The sequence below is a fragment of the Anomalospiza imberbis genome, chromosome 21 (genome assembly GCF_031753505.1).
Source record: "Anomalospiza imberbis isolate Cuckoo-Finch-1a 21T00152 chromosome 21, ASM3175350v1, whole genome shotgun sequence".
NCBI classification, from domain to species: Eukaryota; Metazoa; Chordata; class Aves; order Passeriformes; family Viduidae; genus Anomalospiza; species Anomalospiza imberbis.
In genome coordinates, this window is record NC_089701.1 from 39834 (window position 1) to 59153 (window position 19320).

Here is a 19320-nt window from a genome sequence, read left to right on the forward strand (position 1 = left end):
CGCACAAACAAGAAATGCCAAAACAAAAACTCCAGTCTGTCTACTGGAAAACTCCTATTGTAGTGCATCTGCAGATTTTTCCATTACAGACAGAAGAGCCAACCCAAATTATCTTTGACTACAAAAAGTTTCTTATGCAGACATCATCATTAGCTGTTGTCTGTGCTTGCACCAACAGTATAAGTAATTATTTCAGATAGTTGTATTTTTCTGACTGGATGCAGATAGAAATTTCAGCGCTAATAAGGTAGTCTTCTGTGACGAAACAGTGATCTTGTCTCTTACTGTGTTAAAGGACGGGTTTATATTTAAAGTTTGATTTTTTTTTTTTTAACTCTTTCCTCTAGAACACCTTTGCAAGGATTGTTTGGTTTTGTTTTTTTTTTTTCCGGCAAGCCTTTCTATATATGATATTTTTAGCTTTATTAGCAAGTGTTTCTTGTTCTAGATGTAGAAATAAGTCTGTATCCATGATTTTATTTCATAATACCACCCGTATGTCATGATTTCACTTTTGTTCAAGCATGATCATCTGGAGATCCGTGCCTTTTGCTGCTATCTGTCTGAATGTAAAACTGGTTTTGCAAAGTGATTTTTTTTTTTCAGTTTATTATATAATATGGCTGAATTGCTTCACTTAAGAAAATATGCAAGGTCTTATCTGGAAGCATAATTTCTTACTCTCAACTGGGGTGGCTAATCAACAAAATAAGCAATATTTTCAATAGTAATTAGCCTAGGAATAGAAGGCTTATTAATACTTTAGTGGATTTTGCACTCATAGATGTGTGGGGTGAAGCTTCATAAGCATCTAAAAGGAAGTACCAGATTGAAATATTTGCAAAAACTTGTAATTATTTTTTGAGAATGTTGTTTCCAGAGATTGTTACTTTACCCTATCCTTACTTATTTGGACAGTTAAGGTTTGAAGAAAATCAATCTGAAAGTACCACACGGTACTTATTTTCCTGGAAGTTGTAAACACTTCTGAATCCACTGAATACACTTGTGGAGTCATTGCTGTCACTTACATATTTTTAAAAAGGAAAAGAACCAGCTTTTTCCATGAACAGCTCTCTCAGTGTATTATTTGATTTCTGGTTTGTGGCTGTTTTTGAAGACTGTACCAGTGTGTTCCAAAATTGGGGCTTTAGTTAAAATTTTAACTGGAAATTTTGCTTTACCCTGTTAGGATACTGGATTTTAAATATACTGCAGATGTTCACCTGTGCTATCACAGCATAATTTAAAATTATTAACCATTGTGTGATAGCAGTTGAAACAATATATGGAGATGTTTAAACTTGTTTTGAAGAACCTGAGCAAACGCATACTTGGGTATCCTGAAAGACTTGCCTTAGAGATGGAGCACTAGGGAGAACAAGAAGAATGAGAAGAACTTGACAGAAAGCTTGATGACTGGCTGTGATGGTAATCAGAATGCATACAGATACAGCATTTGCATTATATCCTAAACATGATTATAGAAGAAAGGGCTATAAAGCAAGAGTTATTTTCTTGAACCAGAAGTGCAGCAGTGGCTGTAAAGTATTACCATTAATTAAGAGAGTGTTGGGGGCTGGGAATGTGTGTGTGTTTGTGTGTGTGAGGGAAAGACCCTTTGAAGGTTTGCCTGTAATTACAGCATTGATGACATCTAGCAAATGAACTATAAGGAGTACAGATACTGGATTACTGAAGCACAAAACCAGATCATACTGGCTTCATGGTACATACCTGGAACAGGAAATTGGTATCATTTGAAGAGGGAAGCCCAGCAACTGCATCCCTGCCTCCCACCTGCTTTTATGCTATAGCTTGACTTAATGGGTCTGGTACAAGCTGCTAAGCAAGTCACAGTAGGAACTACTAGATCTTAACAGACCATTGCTCATATAGGACAGGAAGGAGCTGAATCCTGGAAAAAAAATTGTCTTCATTCTTAATGTATCCAGTAAGTGCCTTGCTAAGTTTTTTGCTTCTGTATTTAGAGTGTCGTAGAGGGATAATACCTAATGTGGCAAAAGAAGTAGAGAGCGATACAACATTTTGTTTGGGTTATATGACACCTAGAGTTGGTAGCTGAGGCTTTAGAGTCATGTATATGAAGTTTACTACCTAGTTAGTGTATGAGAGCAGCCCAGAATGTAGGTAGAAGGCAAAGAACATGGAAATAATATTTCAATTTTATTTGACTCAAGCCACAGGAACCAAATTTTGTGAAGATCTTTATTACATTTATTGTATCAAAAAAAAAAAAAAAAAACCAAATACCAACACAATTATGTGAAATTGCTGGTGTACACAACCTTGCACAAGGATGTGGCTTCTTTGAGTTTTTAGTAGTCTGAACAGACAACCATGATTTCTGTCTCCTCATGTGAGGAGAACTAGCTTCTAGCCATTGTTTCTCTCAAAACATCATCCTTACTATTCAGACTGCTAATTAAAATCTAGAGGCAGTTGGCGGTATTGATACAGAAGCTCTTGTGCATCATTTATAAAGGGCAAAGCTCTTACACACCTGCAGAACCTCTCCTTCTTAAGACTGGCACAAGGCTTGTTGGAAGGCTGCTGGGATGGCTATAATGTTGTTTGCCCTCTGTTTTTCCAGCATGTGCATGCATATACTCTCTAAAACTTAAAAAGTAGTCTTAGGCACAAATTGCAGCCATGTCCACTGTAAGCACAACCCTTTCTCCTTTCACATTGGGTGCCTGTAGGCTGCATTCTTGATGCTGGCTGACAATCTCACGGTTAGGAGAAAAGATAACCTTTGAATCTACAACTATGTAAGATGGGTGTTGTTCTGACAGGAAAACTGAAAAATGTTGCTACAGATGGATGGAAGGAAGGAATTGTTTCTGTGAAGGAAGAATTCACTTGTTCACTTGATCACTTGCTGTCAGGCTAAGTTTACTGAAGGCCCATTCTGGACTCTTGGCTAAGTTTTGGCAAGACATACTTTCGATCCCAATGTGCTGGATTTGTAGGCAGCAGCAGGGCTCTTAACTCCTTCTGGCTAAATGGTGTTGGTCACCATTTCATCCCTGTGCCCTAGTCTGACTAAATTGTAGGAATGTCATTTACATTGGTGCAAGCATTAGATTGTACAGGTAGTTAATTTAGAATGTACTTGTGTGTTCTCACCAGCATGGTTAATGATGCATGGAATCATAAAATAGTTGAGGGTAGAAAGGACCACTGTGTTATCATCTAGTTCAGTACACACACCTGGGCACCACCATTCAAAAATCTGTTCAAAATGGATATGCAGCATTTTGTCCTGCTTTTGAATTACAGCATGCATATAAACCATCACCACAACTTTGAAGTGTGACTAAGACTTAAGAACCCCCAGACACAAGAGCTAAGTTAATTCACCCACACAGATTTTGGATCCCTTTAGGCTTTGATGAGCCACTTGCAAGGTCCCTAAAGCCCAGTTTGGGCTTTAGAAACCAGTAAAAATAGTCATTTTTGTCCAGTTCCTTATTCTAGTGTCAATGCAGTACACATAAATATTTTGTATGTGTTTGAAAGTAACAAAACGCTTCCTTCTAATGAGAAACAAAGACCCACATGAAATTTGAAAGGGCTGTGGCTATTCACGGTAGCAAGAGAACTGCTCTCTAGGTTCAGTGAATTCATACATTCAATTTCCGGGTTTGCAAAGAAGCAAGCCCTGTTCTAGTTACAGTCCTTTACTAGTTTGGGGGTGTGGTGGGGGTTCTTGTTTGTTTTGGTTTGTGTGGTTTCTGGAGGCTGGTGGTGTGGGCAGGTTTTTTGTTGGTTGGGATTTTTTTTTTTCATGTTTTGGAGGGGGGGGTTCGGTTGGCTGGGTTGTTTTTGGTTTTTGTTGGTCTGCTGTTGTTTTCCAATGCATAACATACATGCAAGTATGCACCTGGAATGAACAGCAGGTTTGTTCTCTGCCTTCATGTGATTATTTCTATAAATGTGTACATATTTGTAACTGATAGATTCAAATTGAATTTTTTTAGTACTTGACAGTCAACTGAATAAATATTTAAACAGTACTTAAGAGGGTAGGGAATGGGTAACATTATTGCCTAACTAGTTATATATGGTTAAGGTTGCTACTCCTGACATATATTTTCTACTGTTCTAAGTATATTTGACCAGTAATGGCTAGCTCGAACATGTTTTTCTAAAGGTGTGGGTCTATAACTCAGCCTTGTAGATGCAGTGGCTTTTCCAGAGCTGTTGGCTTAGTCTGCATTTAAAATAGATAACCCTTTTCATTTGGATTTGTTTTTCAATATATATACATATATAGGTATATATATTTGTAATTTCTACTGTAAATTTTCAAGGATTAAAAATCCCGACATATATATATAGGAATTTAAAGTAATGGGATCATAAAAGGCAGGGGAAGGGAAAATCCCATCAGCAAGTGATAAGGTATTTCAGAATAATTTCTGTTGTCTTCTGTGTATGAAAATGGGTATCACGCTGTTTTCATTCTTAACAATTCGATGTGTTGGTTCATATGCACAGTGCTTGCTTATTCTGTTAAAGCACTGTTTTCTCAGACAGGCTTAATCTGTTTTTGTGAAGGACTATATTATGCCCTGGGAACCTAATATTAAAAATATGGGAAGGCTCAAGAGATTATGCAGCAAAAAACTGTACTTGCATGCAGGTTAGAAAGTATTTTTACTCTTATTACTTGAGCACAGCAACTTCACCAGCCTGTATACTGCTTAGTTGCTTCACTTTGTTGCTGACCTGTAACTGACTGACTCCTCTTTGCTACTGGAAATTGTGGTACTAGCGTCTGACTTGAAGAGAAAATTGAGATAATTTTCAGAATATTTACCTGGTCAAATGGAAAATATTATGTAAAGATTTATGCAGAGTGTTATCAATCTAGAATGTCAGTTTAATTGTCTTTGAATGGTAGCAGACTGCTTTGTAATTTAATAATGGTATATTGTTAAGACTGTTGCTACGTTTGTGATCAAAGACTCTTTAACATTGGTTTTAAATGCTGATGTATTACCATTGTTTTTAATGTCATATGATAGCATGTATTATTTGTATTTTAGATACGACATCCAAATAGAAACAGTCCTATCACATCTGAAACTGTTTTAAGTGCTATTTATCACCTTTGTGAAGAAGAAACATGATTTATTTCTTCATCTGTAATAAACTATAAATTTGACCCCCAGCTGTTTTTTCTCACCTGTTTCACACACACAGAACTAATGACTTCCAAATTTGCAAAGTAAAAAGACAAGAAGCCAAAAAGACAGGCTGTAACACAGAGCACTGCTTTTTCCATTTGAGTTTTCTAAGGTGCTGTACCATACCTATGAGATTGCTGTTTGTGTCTTAAGCTTTACCCATCTTTCACAAAAGCCATAATCTAGCTTTGGTTTATGTTTCCAGGCATCTTTAGACTTTTGGAGACCTGCTTCAGTTGGGGATCTTTACTCTGTAACCTAACACTACAAAATAGTTTTTCTCCCTTTTTGGCTAAGTGTGTATTCTTACTGTGTCCAAGACCTTGCAATTCCTTTTGAAAAAGCAATCACCTTTTCTGACGTATCAAAGACATTCTCTTAAGAGCTGCAACCCTTTTTGTGATTTAAATGCATTCCTAGCCACCTTGACAACAATAGGAAAAAAACCTTAAACCCATGAAAGCCAAAAATTCATCTCCATTTGGGCTTAAGACTTAATTCTGTGGTCAGAATTAACAGAAATAACAGCCACACAAACATCAAGTACTGCAGTCTGAAACTAATGTTACTCAGACTGCGTTGTGCGCTTCTCCACTGTAACATGCACCGTAAGGAAAAGGTAGAGTTAAGCAAGGAAATTTTATTTATGTATGAAATTAGATTTTATTTTACATCTTATTAAAAAAAAGATACTGGCTCAAATGCAATTAATATTCTCACATGGCCATTACAGTCAGTACAACAGGTTAAAAGAACACAGGAACTGAAGAAATAAGAGTAATTAACGATGCTTACTGTAAAATCCCGAAATTCTCTGGGTTCCTAAGAAGGCCGTAACCCAGTTCGTTAACACACAATCAGCACTCGCTATGCCTCTCGCTTTAAGTAGGAGGATTTCAGATATCAGCAGCCGTGGAGCTGGACCCAGGGAAAGGCAAAACCTGCTATTACAAAGTGAAGATAATAAATGCAAGTTAAGTAGGAGAAAGTAAATTATGTCCAAATTGATCAAGTAAGGTGGGATACAGTTTTCACATTATATTTGTGCATGGTTCCACCAACACCGCACCTCTGCCAGAAGGAGAGAGAATACGTGATTTTAAGTCAGTAGGATAAACACTAGTGCATTTTTCGTCATAATAATTACAGGAATATTCTTAAGAAACAGAACTTGCCAAAACTTCGGGTAGGAGTCGGAAGCGGCGGAACCCAGCAGGCAGCGAGATTCCTCAGCAGCCACGTCTCGCCTGTGGGGAAGCGAGGACGCGCCCGGCCCGGTCGCCTCCCGACGGCCGCCGCCAGGAGCAGCGCCGGACAGCGGCAGCGAGCCGGGCGGAAGCGCTGAGCGCGGCGGCGGGGAGCGATGACGTCGGGATGCGCCGGAAGCCGCCTGGTCGTGGGAGCGACGGGTCGGGGAGCGCCTTCTCTCCGGTGCCGGCGGTTCGCCCAGCGCGAGCTTGGCCCAGCCCTCCCCTCCCTTCAGCGCCGGGCGGTCGTGAGGCCCTGGGTCTCCTCTTGAGGGTGACCCCTCTCGTGGGTGCCTGCAGATTGTGGCGCGGGCTGCGGAAGTGCTGAGAGCCGGTCCTGCTGTGGGAGCGATGGCCGCAGGGAAGCACCCGGCCGTGCTGGGCTCCGGGAGTCCGCGCAAGCCGTGGCGACTGCCCGCCGACGGACAGCCCGCACCGGGCTGCTACCTGAGGTGAGCGACGCGGAGCTATCGGCAGCAGCGGCGCTGACTCTGCGGTCCTCGCCGTGCTTTTTGCGTGTGCAGGTATATTGGGAGCGGGCGGGGGGAGCGCATGGGGCTGGCTGCGTAACACCTGGAAGAGAGGCTCGAGCACCGGGTTCAGCGGCCTCACAGCAGCCCTTAAGTTCAGTAATAGCTTCAGTATTGACTACAGCAAAACTTCGGGGCTCACGCAGTTTTTATTCGTAGCCGGCCTATTAGAAAATTTTACTTGGTTTAAAGAGAACACATGCCTGTTTCAACAGCAACTGTATTCACTGCCATATGTGCTGAGGAAAGCTGGTAAGTGCTGTTTGCAGTAAAATTACTGTAATGAACTTGTGATTTAACAGGAGCAGCTGCTTCTGTGCATTTGACATCCAGAACCTTCTTGTGTGTTTTACCAACAACTGCATGCCATGTGCAGCCTTTTACAGTAACGACTGTACTTTTCTGTTCTCCTTTGCCCTGTTAAGAGGTGTTTTCTAAGATCTTATTCTATAATGGTAAAATGTCTGTATAGAAATAAACATGCTGTTGAGTCCTACTCAGATACCTCAGTCCTTTCAGTTTGGGAGTGCTGTGAAATTCAGACAGTTAAATAATGAATTAGACCTTCCAGAGAAAATAAATGTATGTTATTTTTTAACTGTTTACTTGATGTTTATCTTCTTAATCAATGGTCCCAGGTCACTGAAGCAACTTGAGATGTCACAGGATAGTATAAGTGCGTTCGGGGGTGGTATTCAATTTCACAGTTAAGTCTCAGTGGAAATAAACTGAGAAAATAGAAAAGGAAAAAAAAAAAACCAACAACAGGATTTTTAAAATGCGTCTAGGTCAAAGTGGTGCAGGCATGTCAAAACTTATGCTAGACCAGCACAAGCTCAGATCTTTACATGGGCCAAACAGAAAGATTAGAAAGACTAACGTATCCTCCAACACAGTTTGTCAGACATCTCTGTATACTTTTTAAAATACTAACTAGTTACCTGCTTTGTATTTAAAATAGTTCAGGATGAAGGTATGAGTAAATTATGTTAGTAACTAGCTTATCACGCTGCTTATGTGTTTTGTTTTTTTCCTTTTATCAGAATAATCCATGAGTAAACTCTAAGACAGTGTTTATTTCTGTAATAGGTGTAAAACTTAAACTAACCCCTACCTGATTGGACTCAGAATTTGAAAGTGTTAATCTAAAAAAAGAAATATGTTAACATTCATAATGAATGATAACATTCACTAGCTACATACAATTTACTTGTAAGTCTGCTGTGGGACAAATGATAGTTCAGGGTGCATGCAAATGCTTAGTCCTAATCTAAAGAATATTTTAAAATGCATTTGGTCACTTTAATCTATGTGTTAACATGCCATTTGGAATACTTATGTACCAGTAATAAAGATATGATTCATACCTTGTTTTCTGAACGGAACTAATACAGTATTTTGATGTATCACAGGTAAATTTTTCCATAACCTTATGGAGAAAAAGGACTTTGAAGCATGGCTTGATAACATTTCTATTGCATTTCTTTCTCTGACGGACTTGCAGAAAAATGAAACTCTGGATCACCTGATTAGCTTGAGTGGAGCAGTCCAGCTCAGGCACCTCTCCAATAATCTAGAGATTCTACTCAAGAGGGACTTCCTCAAACTTCTTCCATTGGAACTTAGTTTTTATCTGTTAAAATGGCTTGATCCACAGACCTTACTCACATGTTGCCTCGTCTCTAAGCAGTGGAACAAGGTTATAAGTGCCTGTACAGAGGTGTGGCAGACTGCGTGTAAGAATTTGGGTTGGCAGATAGATGACTCTGTTCAGGATCCTCTACATTGGAAGAAGGTTTACCTAAAAGCTATTTTAAGGATGAAGCAACTGAAGGACCACGAAGCCTTTGAGACATCCTCTTTAATTGGACACAGTGCCAGAGTATATGCACTTTACTATAAAGATGGACTTCTGTGTACAGGTAGGAAGGACAGACAACTTGGGAGTCTTAAAATTCTTTGTTTTCTCTTCCCCCTCATAAGATTAATGACAATTTGCTTTTCTTTTACCAAAGTATTTTCATAGTGTGAATACAGATGATGATTCAAATTTACTTCTTTTTTCAATTTTTGAAACACCTGGTGTACTAATAAAACTCATTAGTCACTTTACTAAGAACACAAGGAGACGGATGTCTTTATTGGATAAAGTAATAGTACCAGCAGGCATCATTGTCCCTGCCAGTGGCACGGTGGTTGGAACTAGATGATTTTTAAGGGCCCTTCCAATCCAGATTGCTCTATGATTTTGATCATACTGTTACTATAAGCCCATTTGAGAAGTACAGATACGTTAGCTATCCTGTTAGACAATAGCTTTCAATTAAAAGGACTTAGGGCTGTGAGAGAACTTCAGTCTTCCAAAGCGTGGAAGAAAAAGTCGTATCTTCTTTGAAACAAGGCTGTAAGCACTTTCAGTTCTTAACATAAGTGCTTTATGAAGTGCTCTAAAACTGGATTTAACCTTGCTACTAGTCTGACTTGCACATAATTTCAGCTTCCTCCCTGAAGAGTAGAGACTTCAATATTTCAGTTTGACCTTACAATACAGACAGAATGTATATGAAGCTTTAGTATGAAAGAATAATAACAGAATTACAATGAATCGCTGTCAGAGCATATTCCAAGGATTTTCCAGTAATTTGGAATGACAATGTTACACACTTTTTTTTTTTTAATGAAGTTGGGAATACTGACTTCAGTTGGTCATTTGTTGGTACATGAGGATGCTTACCAGAAGCCAACAACTAGATGCTAGCCAGTGTTTCACTTACCTACTCAGCAGTGAATGTTATACACAGAAAACAACATTGTCAAAACTTTACGACAACTTTTGTACTGAAACCCCCGGGAGAAGAAGCAGATGTAAAGACTCCAGGGATTTATATTGCTCTCCAAAGCTAGCAGTTGAAAGAAGAGGAGCTTCAGGTAGAGAAAAGAAAGTGGCAGGATATGAGGCCTGATATTCATCTATATTTCAAGGTTTAGTGGAACCCTTTCCTTCCTGAAAGAAACTAAAGCTTGCAGTATAGTCAGTGGCTCTGCAAACCTGAGTGATGTGTCACGTGAAACTTCCATGCATCTGTTTCAGTAGACACTATCAGTCAGAGGTAGTGCCAGAATCTACCAATCTTGCATGTATCCTGTTTTATATTCTAGGATCAGATGACTTGTCTGCAAAACTGTGGGATGTAAGCACAGGTCAGTGCATATATGGTATCCAGACACACACTTGTGCTGCAGTGAAGTTTGATGAACAAAAGCTTGTAACAGGATCTTTTGATAACACAGTAGCCTGTTGGGAATGGAGCTCTGGGGCAAAGACACAACATTTCAGAGGACATACTGGTGCAGGTATGTTTAAGTTCTAAAACTGTAATTTCACCAGTGAAGTAACATACATCATCATCAAACAAAATAAACTTTAAGTTAGCATTTGCACACTAGCTTTTTTGGTTTGTTCAGCTTTTGTTCTCTGTCACCTGAGTCCTCTCAGTTCCCCTCGACAGGGAAAGTGACCAGAACAGATACACACTTGTCCTTGAATATGCCAAAGCTTAGCCATGTAACATTTTGCAATTGCATGGAAGTAACAATAAATGTCATGGTTATTCAGTGGCTTCAAGTCTCCAAGGGGTGCAAATCTTAGGTAGCAGAGCATATGTGGCCATGGCCATTCTTTCTGTTCCCACGTTGGACATGAGTTTAAGGCAAAGAGAAAAATAGGACCTGGGAATACATATTTGCATTGCCCTCGTAATTAAGTTCTTTGTCGAGTACTTAGAAATGCCCTCAGCTCAGCTATTAGTTGTTTTCCCTTGTATTTATGAAGTATACTAATCCTGTGGAATTCTTACTAAAACTCTGGAAATAGGACCTAGCTTAAGTTACACTTTGCCACAATCCAGCTATAAAGGACCCACTGATATTAATGCTCTTAATTTGGGCAAAAAACCCCAGTAATTTCGCAGTGTAAATGTAGGCATCCAGAGCAACAATTCATTTATACAGTTCAAGAACAATTAAAGATGTAGTAGCATATGAATTTAGAAGCTGCTAAATTCATATAGATGCTGCTAGTGCCTCACAGAAAAATGCATGCATAGAGACTGGTATTCCTTATTTAGTTCCGTCTTTGCTTGAAGTTTTTAGTGTGGATTACAATGATGAACTTGATATTCTGGTCAGTGGCTCTGCAGACTTCACTGTGAAAGTGTGGGCCTTATCAACAGGAACGTGCCTGAATACCCTTACTGGACATACAGAATGGGTCACTAAGGTGGGAATATTGATTTTTAATTAATCTCACACACTTATCTGCACTAAATTTGTAGCATGTTCTGAGTTTTTATTTCATAATCCTAATCCTGCAGGTAGGTTTAGAATCTGAAGAACATCGGAAAATACTACAGAATAACATTTCAACAGAAAAAATATTTAAGCTGTAATTAAACCTTTCAGACCACTGAAGATATTTCAATTCCAAAGCAGCTGGGCTAATACTAGGAAGCAGTGTTTTGATTCAAAGACTGAATAAAACCTGGTTCTGAAAGAAGATGGCTTTAAAAGTTATGTAAAAAATCTAATGATCTTGATAACAAAAATCTGATCATGAAGCAATATTTTTCCTCTGGTTATTTCAGAAATTCAAAGATGAGGGGTGTAACTGTACAGGTGAAATATGTATTTTTGCTTATTAGAACAGTAAATTGTCACTAGTAGGAACAAGAGGAGTGTAAACTGTAGTTTTCCTTTAGTTGCTAAAAAGTATTTGTACTGCCTTTATTCATGGGGTACACTATGCAGGTGGTCAGTGAAATGAAAAATGTAAATGAAAATTTGTTTATTTAACAGCATCAACATAAATCATTATTGTCCTTCAATTACAGGTCGTTTTGCAGAAATGCAAAGTCAAATCTCTTATGCACAGTCCTGGGGATTATATTCTCCTAAGTGCAGATAAGTATGAAATCAAGGTATGTGCCATATATCGTGCATATATTGTTTTGGTACATTGGGAAACAAAAAGCTTGAGTAATTTCCTGAAGTTTACAAACAATAGAAGGATTTAGTTCTTCCCCACATTTCCCGCTTTAGAGGCTGTGTTCAGAACATGAAACTCTTTGGAAGCTAATTTTTCCGTGCTCACCTTAGCATTTAATTTTAAATGATAGCTCTACAACAATGGTAGTGCAAAGAATCAGTGCTTCTAGGTCATGACACTGAAGCAGGTAAATACAAATACTGTCACTGTTGGGGACTTTGGGGTTGGAGAGTGCTCTAAGTTTATGGCTACAGAAGTGCTTCATAACTGAAACACTGTTCAATTTCTGTCCCAATTGGATAGTTGATTTTGTTTTTTCCATTCTTTAAAGTACCCATTTTCACTGGGATTTTTTTAGGCTAGAAACATCATGTACTGCACCAATACTGTAAGACGAGTCACTTGAAGAATTGAAGTTCCTACATGAAAAAGATAAATATTTCTAAAGAAAACTCATGCACACATTTACCTGATGCTTAAAAAGAGACTGTGAGGCTTGCTCTATTTATGTAACAGTTTATAATGTGAATTTTTTATGGTCTTAAATTGTGTTTTAATTGTAGATTTGGCCTATTGGAAGGGAAATAAACTGCAAATGCTTAAGAACACTGTCTGTTTCTGAAGACCGCAGCATCTCCCTACAACCCAGGCTGCACTTTGATGGTAAATACATAGTGTGCAGTTCAGCACTAGGATTGTACCAGTGGGACTTTGCCAGCTATGATATTCTCAGGTAAACTGTTCAGTTTAGGATTCAGTCTTCATTAAATAAATAAGAAGTAGTTTACCAGTTTTAATAACTTACCTTAGATGTAGACCAAAATAATCTTGAATAAAATCCTGTAAACATCTTGCTTTACACATATCGAGGTTTAATTCTGATTTTGTCATCTGATAATATGAATAGTTTCATTGCCATTTTGGTTTCTGGCCACATGCTAGTTCTCTTTCATATTTTCATTCTGTAAGATGAAATGTTTCAGTATAGACTTAAACCAGACTACAATGCTGTAGTTATGAATGTGAAAATGTAGTGACGCAGAGCTAATGTTACCATGGATACTGCTATACAGACAGCCAAGCAGAAATTTCTGGGGGTCCTTTGATGGGACAAGAAATTTTTAAAAATACTCTTTTTCCTTATAGCACTACTGATCTGTCACTCCTTCTAATGTTGTGGAATGACAGTGAAATCTATCAGACTGCAGTTAAGGGACTGAACATGATGGCATTCCATTGCCACATAAAGAATCAGGCTGTATGAGTTGGAAATGGTGACATCAAAGATAGTAGCTTACTAAAGAAAAAAATGCATTTTAGAACTGCTAGCAGACTCCTTAATTCAAATAGGAATAACTGTGGATATTTGAAAGATCTCCAGAAGTGCTTCTTATCAGTAAGAATAACTGAGTAATTTCACCTCTTAGTTTACTCTCCCATCTTTCAAAACAGAAAGATGGTCTCCTACTGCTGAGAGCAGATTTTAATCCCCACACATTTTTCTGCCTCAGTTCTTTGCTTTATGTAACTCTTATGATCGAACATGCAGGCAGTTGTGGAAGACTCAACTCTTCAGTTTCTGTTCCAAGTTTTATTTATTAAGGGAAGACATCATAAAGGTGTTGGGGAAATAAAAAAATACTTTTATTTCTCCCCATGGTTAATTTAAAATAAAACATCAGTAAAACAGTATTCTAAGGACCAGTCATGGACTAACTTGCTTATCACAAGAAGGCATGTCTGTGTTTTACTTCTGCCTTTTAGAGGGGTGATCAAAACAATAACAGCTTTTACCTCTTAATGTAAAAATATTGAGGCATGAAATCCATATGGAAATTTACTGTAAAACACAAGTACATTTGCTCTTTCGTTTGTATGTAGAAATGGCTCTTTTTTTTTTTTTCTTGTGCTCTGCAGAATAATCCCTTTCAAACCTTAGCCTTCACTTATGTTCAGATGGGTCTGTCCTGAATGCATAAAGTCAGAAGTGAAACCACAGGCCTGACTGTAGCTAAGTGTTCAGTTGCTTAACTTGAAAGATTTGCATCCAGTTCTTTCTAAATTACTTCAGAATGATGAATTTAGACACATTTTCTGTAGACACACAGGATTTGGTTTAGTAATTCAAGCTCATGACGACATTGCAAGGGAGATACTAACACTGTTTTCTTGTCTTCTAGGGTTATCAAACCTCCAGACTTCTCAAATGTGTCGTTGCTGGGCTTTGGAGAGATATTTGCTCTACTGTTTGACAACAGATACCTGTACATAATGGACTTGAGGACAGAAAAACTGATAAGCCGCTGGCCTTTACCAGAATATAGAAAGTCAAAGAGAGGTTCAAGCTTCTTGGCCGGTGAAATGTCTTGGTTAAATGGACTAAATGGCCAGAATGATACGGGCTTGGTTTTTGCCACCAGTATGCCAGACCATAGTATCCATTTGGTGTTATGGAAAGAACATGGCCGAAAAGCTCACACATACTGAATCTTCAGGAATTTATGGCCTATCAGCAGTGTGTCCATAAAACCAGACTTTGCATGAACCAAAGTTGCACATCCAATGGTATCATCATGCAATGCACAATCATTTACTTTTATTTGGGCATTTGGGAATGGGTTGTTTTGGAAATAATGCAATGCAGCATGCTAACAGTATTCACCACAAATTTTTGTCTATATTCATGTTTAAATACACCTATTTGGGCTCTGAAGTATAGCTTGTAATGTTTAAACCATTCAAATCTGCTACCAAGTCTGAAATCAAGTTGTGCTTGACCTGACTTCTGACCTTTTTTTTTGTTGTTGAAACAGAAGGCGAAGCTACTATTTTAGAACCATAGGCTTTTGTACGTCTAACAGCAAATACTGGTTGCAGTGCATGGCTGCTTAACAAAAATGAGAAAACAGCAAACCTTCCCTCTCTCTCCAGAATCTTTCTCTTCAAAATGTTTTTCCATATGATAGCTTTAAATACTTAGCCTTTGAAACAGAAGAATCAAACAAGTCCTTTAACAAATACTTGTCCACGTATTTTTGTGCTATTTGACATGTACTTAAAAGCTGTATCTAGATCACATGCTTTAGAAATGCTTTAGGTTGACCTTCCTTCCTTTCCTTCCCTCCAGCCTTAATGTCATTTGTTTTTACAAAACTTGAAAACGTAAGTTTTCATGAAAACTGGCTCATGCTCTTGAAAAGACAAAACTGTCTAGCATTACTAGTGGTTTTTTTCTTCCCACTATTCAAAAACTGATTTCATACTTAATACTGAATGAAGGCCAAGATTCCCAATCGTATGTGGTATGAATTACACCAATGAAGGGGAGTTTTCATATGCAAGAATCAGTATTTGAATGATGCTGTAGGAGTTTCTTAAAGTCACAGTGGAGCAGTCTCTTAAATACAAGGCCAGACTCTTAAGCACTCAGTTTTTCCACCTTTACTTACATCAATTTACTTTGAAAAATGTTGTCTATACGCAAGGATTTTATCAACTGGAAGCCAAATTCACAACTCTCAATTCAAACTTCACTGTGTGGGGCATAAATGATGAGCTCACAAAAGTGAGCTTTTGTTGTCTCACTCCTAAGTGAAGAAAGCTTCAGTGAAAAAGAATGTTTTCAATAACTTAAATAACTTGTCCTGAAACCTGATTCTCATCATTCTTGATGTGAGAGTAACATAGCAGTATCATTATGATGTGTGCTTCTGAAGGAACCACCTATACAGCACTGCATTAACTTTGAAAGATTAAATAGAGGCGTGCCAGAAATGTCCTTGTTTCCAAATCAGCAAAACGGGAAAACTTGGTTAACTACTTTTATTAGTGACCTTGATTATACAGAGTCCACAGAGAGGTGGAGCACAAGATGGCTGAGGAACAGACCCAAGCTGAGCCATCCAGAAAGAATGGTGGCGAGAGGGAAGGTGGTGGGCATGGGATGGGGAGGCACTGCTACTGTCTCCAGCTAACTACTAAGCTACAAGGAAAATTGTCAGACTCATTTTGGCATCTTGCAGCAAGACAATGGTCAATGGTTCTTGTGACAATTCTCCACAGTGAGTTTAGTTTAAGACTCAGACAGGTTGCCCAGCCTTCCTATGCTGGAAGCAGGGAGTTGGACTTTCAGATGCCCCTTCTAAACAAGTCTAAAATGCTGAAATTCTAAATGGACCTGAGGCCACACAAGAGTGTATGACTAACAGCAGCAGGCATCTCAGGTCCTAATACAGCTGCCAGTTTGTTGATACAGACTGGGAGATGCTGCAGTCACTGTGAAGTGAAGGAAGAGTTCCCTTTGGACATTGGTAATGATACTCTTTAAGGGCACAGGTATGTGCCACTACCAAGTAGATAAAGGAACGAAAGTATGACACTAATGGAGAAATTTTAAAAAGCACACTTGCTCTCGCACACACTTCTCTCTGTCAGACACCAGTGTCAGGCTATCGCTGCCTTCAGGTGTGCCTTCAGTAGGAAGTATGCACATATGCATATGTGTGCATATGTTGCCACAACATATGTGATGCATGTAGTTCTGGGGGCTTATCAAACAGAAACTGAAATTGTGAAACTGAAACTGAAACGGTTTTTCTGTTTGCTTTGGTTTCCATCTGGCCCTTCAGCGAAAGTCACTACTTACCACTATTTCCAGACAGAGGTTGGAAAAAATGCAGCTTCTGTACTCTTACACCTACCAAGGAAGCAATATAATTCAACTTGCCCATCACAGAAAGAACTAAAATCCAACATGTATCTAAATTTCACAAAACATTTTCCTACGAGGCTTCAAGGTGCCAGAAAAAAAAACCCCATTTTTACATTCCATAAAAGTTGTTTGGCCATCTATTTTTTCCTCCTTGAAATAGGTTCTTTTTGGTTCACCAAAGTATCTTTTTTGTTAAGATGAATCTCTATCCTTTGCCTCTATTAAAGCTTTCCAACACAACTCAGCACTTACCACTTTAGTAATTCAGAACAGGTGCACTCTTCTCAAACTTATGCATGTCTCCAAAATCCAGTTGAACAAGACTTTTTTTTATCAGCAAAACTCCAATGGCTGTGCTTAGTGTTACAATCCATCACATCTTTAACATACGCTATTTCCAAGAACATACGGGGTAATTTTTTTACAACTGAAAGGAAGATTGTACTCAATTATTTGTCTACCTTTTACTCAAATTGATGCATACAAATTTAGTACTCTGTGACATACAAACTGCAAGAATTAAGCAATGCTACCTTTAATACTAATGATTGTATTTGTACTTTTTGTACATAGGTTGAAAACTGTTTTGCATTATTTGAATCAGTTGACAAATACTGATTTTAATTATTAACTGAAAAGAAATTGTACATTTCCCAGAACAGATACTGCAATCTGCATTGACCCTTGGTATCATTAAATGATTCATGGCTTTGCTATAGATTCCCTAAATAATTGCAGAAAAATGTAGACTCCATGTGGAAATCAATGTAATGTGATCTTTAAATTGTATCTTCTGTCTTCCCACAATACAGGTAGCCCTCCACTTTCACTCCTTATAACCAAGGTTTCAGTTTTGAGGTTGCAGCATGGTTTGAGAGAGAACCTTGTTAACATTCATGATTAATGATGAGTTATATCTCCACAGTGTTGTATCCCTGATGAGAGAGTCTCTGGGAAGGTTTCCTTGAAGGGCCTTCCGACAGTGATAAATGAGGGCAACATCCATGGGAACATTCACACTCTTCCCATAAGCACGTAGGACAGAATGGACTGAAGTCTGAATCACCTTTCGTGGATCAACTATCATTTTCCTGGGATTGATAACATCTTTCCTGTCAGGCTCTCTGTACACATGCTGTAATATGTTAACACCTGGCACAGTATTCCAAGATGAAATGTTGAACATGGGAGAAGATACGGTTTCTGGAAAGATATGGTTCTCAAAGAGGAAAACACTAGTCCCTGGGTTTTGCTCCTGAAGACTGTTCATCATTGTTTTCCAGTCTGGGTGTTTAAGGGGAATAATTATTTCATCAATGTCATTAAGGACCACAAACTTGGTCCTTTCCATGTTACGGTATATACAGTCATTTAGAGCTGTGATTTGTCCATAGTAGCCAATGTCTGTCCCGTCTTGCATGAAGCGCCATTTAGAAGAAACCCTGAGGTGTGAGTTTATTGGCCAGGGAATTACCTCAACAGTTCCTTCTTCTATATAAAATTTCAAGACTTTCTCCATCAGATGGCTGCAGTTGTTCTTATAGATCACCACTTTCTGTACTCCAAGAATCTTATACATTTCCATACTCTGTATAAACTGCAAGACATTGTTGTAGTTTCCAAACATGGTAGAAATGCACACGGTGAAGTCAACAGAAAAGGTCTCAGGCTTGCGATTTTTAATTTCAAACCTCGGCAGCTGGTCAATATTTCCATATGGAGACTGATGAATTGATACATGTGTTGGATCACAATTTTTAGGTTCCAAACAAACTATATCTGCTGCACCATAAGGGAATCCAAATCTATCTGAGTGAACATCAATGTTTGCTTTTGATACATATATCTTTCCATTGGCCTGACAGCAGAACCAGCAGTACAGTTGTTTTACATCTTCATGCTGAACAATCCCAATCACACGAGTGACTTTGCTTTCTCTGTCATCAAAGTATGGGGATATAATAAAGGTTTTGTTACCTTCTAATGCTGTTATTGTGCTAAGGGCAATTTTCCCTCTACATCTTCTACTTTCTTGAATTACTTTTGGCTGATGAGAAAGTCTCTGTAACTTCAGATAAGAAACTGCAAGCATTGAAGTTACAGTCATAATGCACACAGCAGCAGCAAAATAAGATTTTTTCCCAGCACACAACATTTTGTACGTATCTAAATGTCCATGCAAATTTCTTTGTCCTTGCACTTTATGCTGCCTTATCTGCAGAAAAGAAAAGGCAGTATGAGATAATAGTGACCCATGATCATTGCTCAAGAATTTCACAAACAAGATGGGGGTAAGTATCATGGTGTACTGACTTACTCAGAGACCCAGCTACTGTGCTTTTATGAAAAACCAGTCACATAACATGCATTTAATGATATGTATGATATGTGACACTCTGAATGTCTCTATTTGTCAGATGTGTGGAGCAGTTTCTCTACATGGAGGGTTCTGTAGAAAAATATAACAGAGGTCTAGATACAGCAATACAAGGAGTATTTTTTTTTTTCAAGAATCCAAATTTTAGAATATCCAATTTAACAACTAGGCACTAATTCTTAAAGCAAAGCAAAA

General features: G+C 38.4%; 2 protein-coding genes across 5 annotated transcripts; one reads left to right on the forward strand and one right to left on the reverse strand.

Moving 5' to 3' along the window:
- The first annotated feature begins 6600 nt into the window (after window positions 1–6600).
- On the forward strand, window positions 6601–14819 carry FBXW2 (F-box and WD repeat domain containing 2). 4 transcript variants are annotated; one of them, XM_068210847.1, is made up of 7 exons: window positions 6601–6915; window positions 8406–8915; window positions 10153–10347; window positions 11139–11272; window positions 11883–11969; window positions 12601–12770; window positions 14218–14819. In XM_068210847.1, the coding sequence occupies exons 2-7, from the start codon at window positions 8426–8428 to the stop codon at window positions 14522–14524; spliced, it is 1383 nt and encodes a 460-aa protein (XP_068066948.1). In that variant the 5' UTR covers window positions 6601–6915; window positions 8406–8425; the 3' UTR covers window positions 14525–14819. The 4 variants fall into 4 exon arrangements, with proteins under 4 accessions (XP_068066948.1, XP_068066950.1, XP_068066949.1 ...); XM_068210849.1 differs by having other exon boundaries at window positions 12601–12700; XM_068210848.1 differs by having other exon boundaries at window positions 6602–6987.
- A 2378-nt stretch (window positions 14820–17197) lies between these two features.
- LOC137486005 (uncharacterized) lies at window positions 17198–18903 on the reverse strand. Its single transcript, XM_068210851.1, has one exon. It carries the CDS (start codon window positions 18901–18903, stop codon window positions 17596–17598), a length of 1308 nt encoding a protein of 435 aa, XP_068066952.1. The 3' UTR covers window positions 17198–17595.
- Window positions 18904–19320: the final 417 nt, after the last annotated feature.

Coding starts and splice junctions, on each gene's coding strand:
- FBXW2 (XM_068210847.1), top strand. CDS start 8,426: ATGGAGAAAAAGGACTTTGAAGCATGGCTTGATAACATTTCTATTGCA. Junction 11,273..11,882: donor ATACAGAATGGGTCACTAAG/GTGGGAATATTG, acceptor CTTCAATTACAG/GTCGTTTTGCAGAAATGCAA. Junction 11,970..12,600: donor CAGATAAGTATGAAATCAAG/GTATGTGCCATA, acceptor TTTTAATTGTAG/ATTTGGCCTATTGGAAGGGA.
- LOC137486005 (XM_068210851.1), bottom strand. CDS start 18,903: ATGTTGTGTGCTGGGAAAAAATCTTATTTTGCTGCTGCTGTGTGCATT.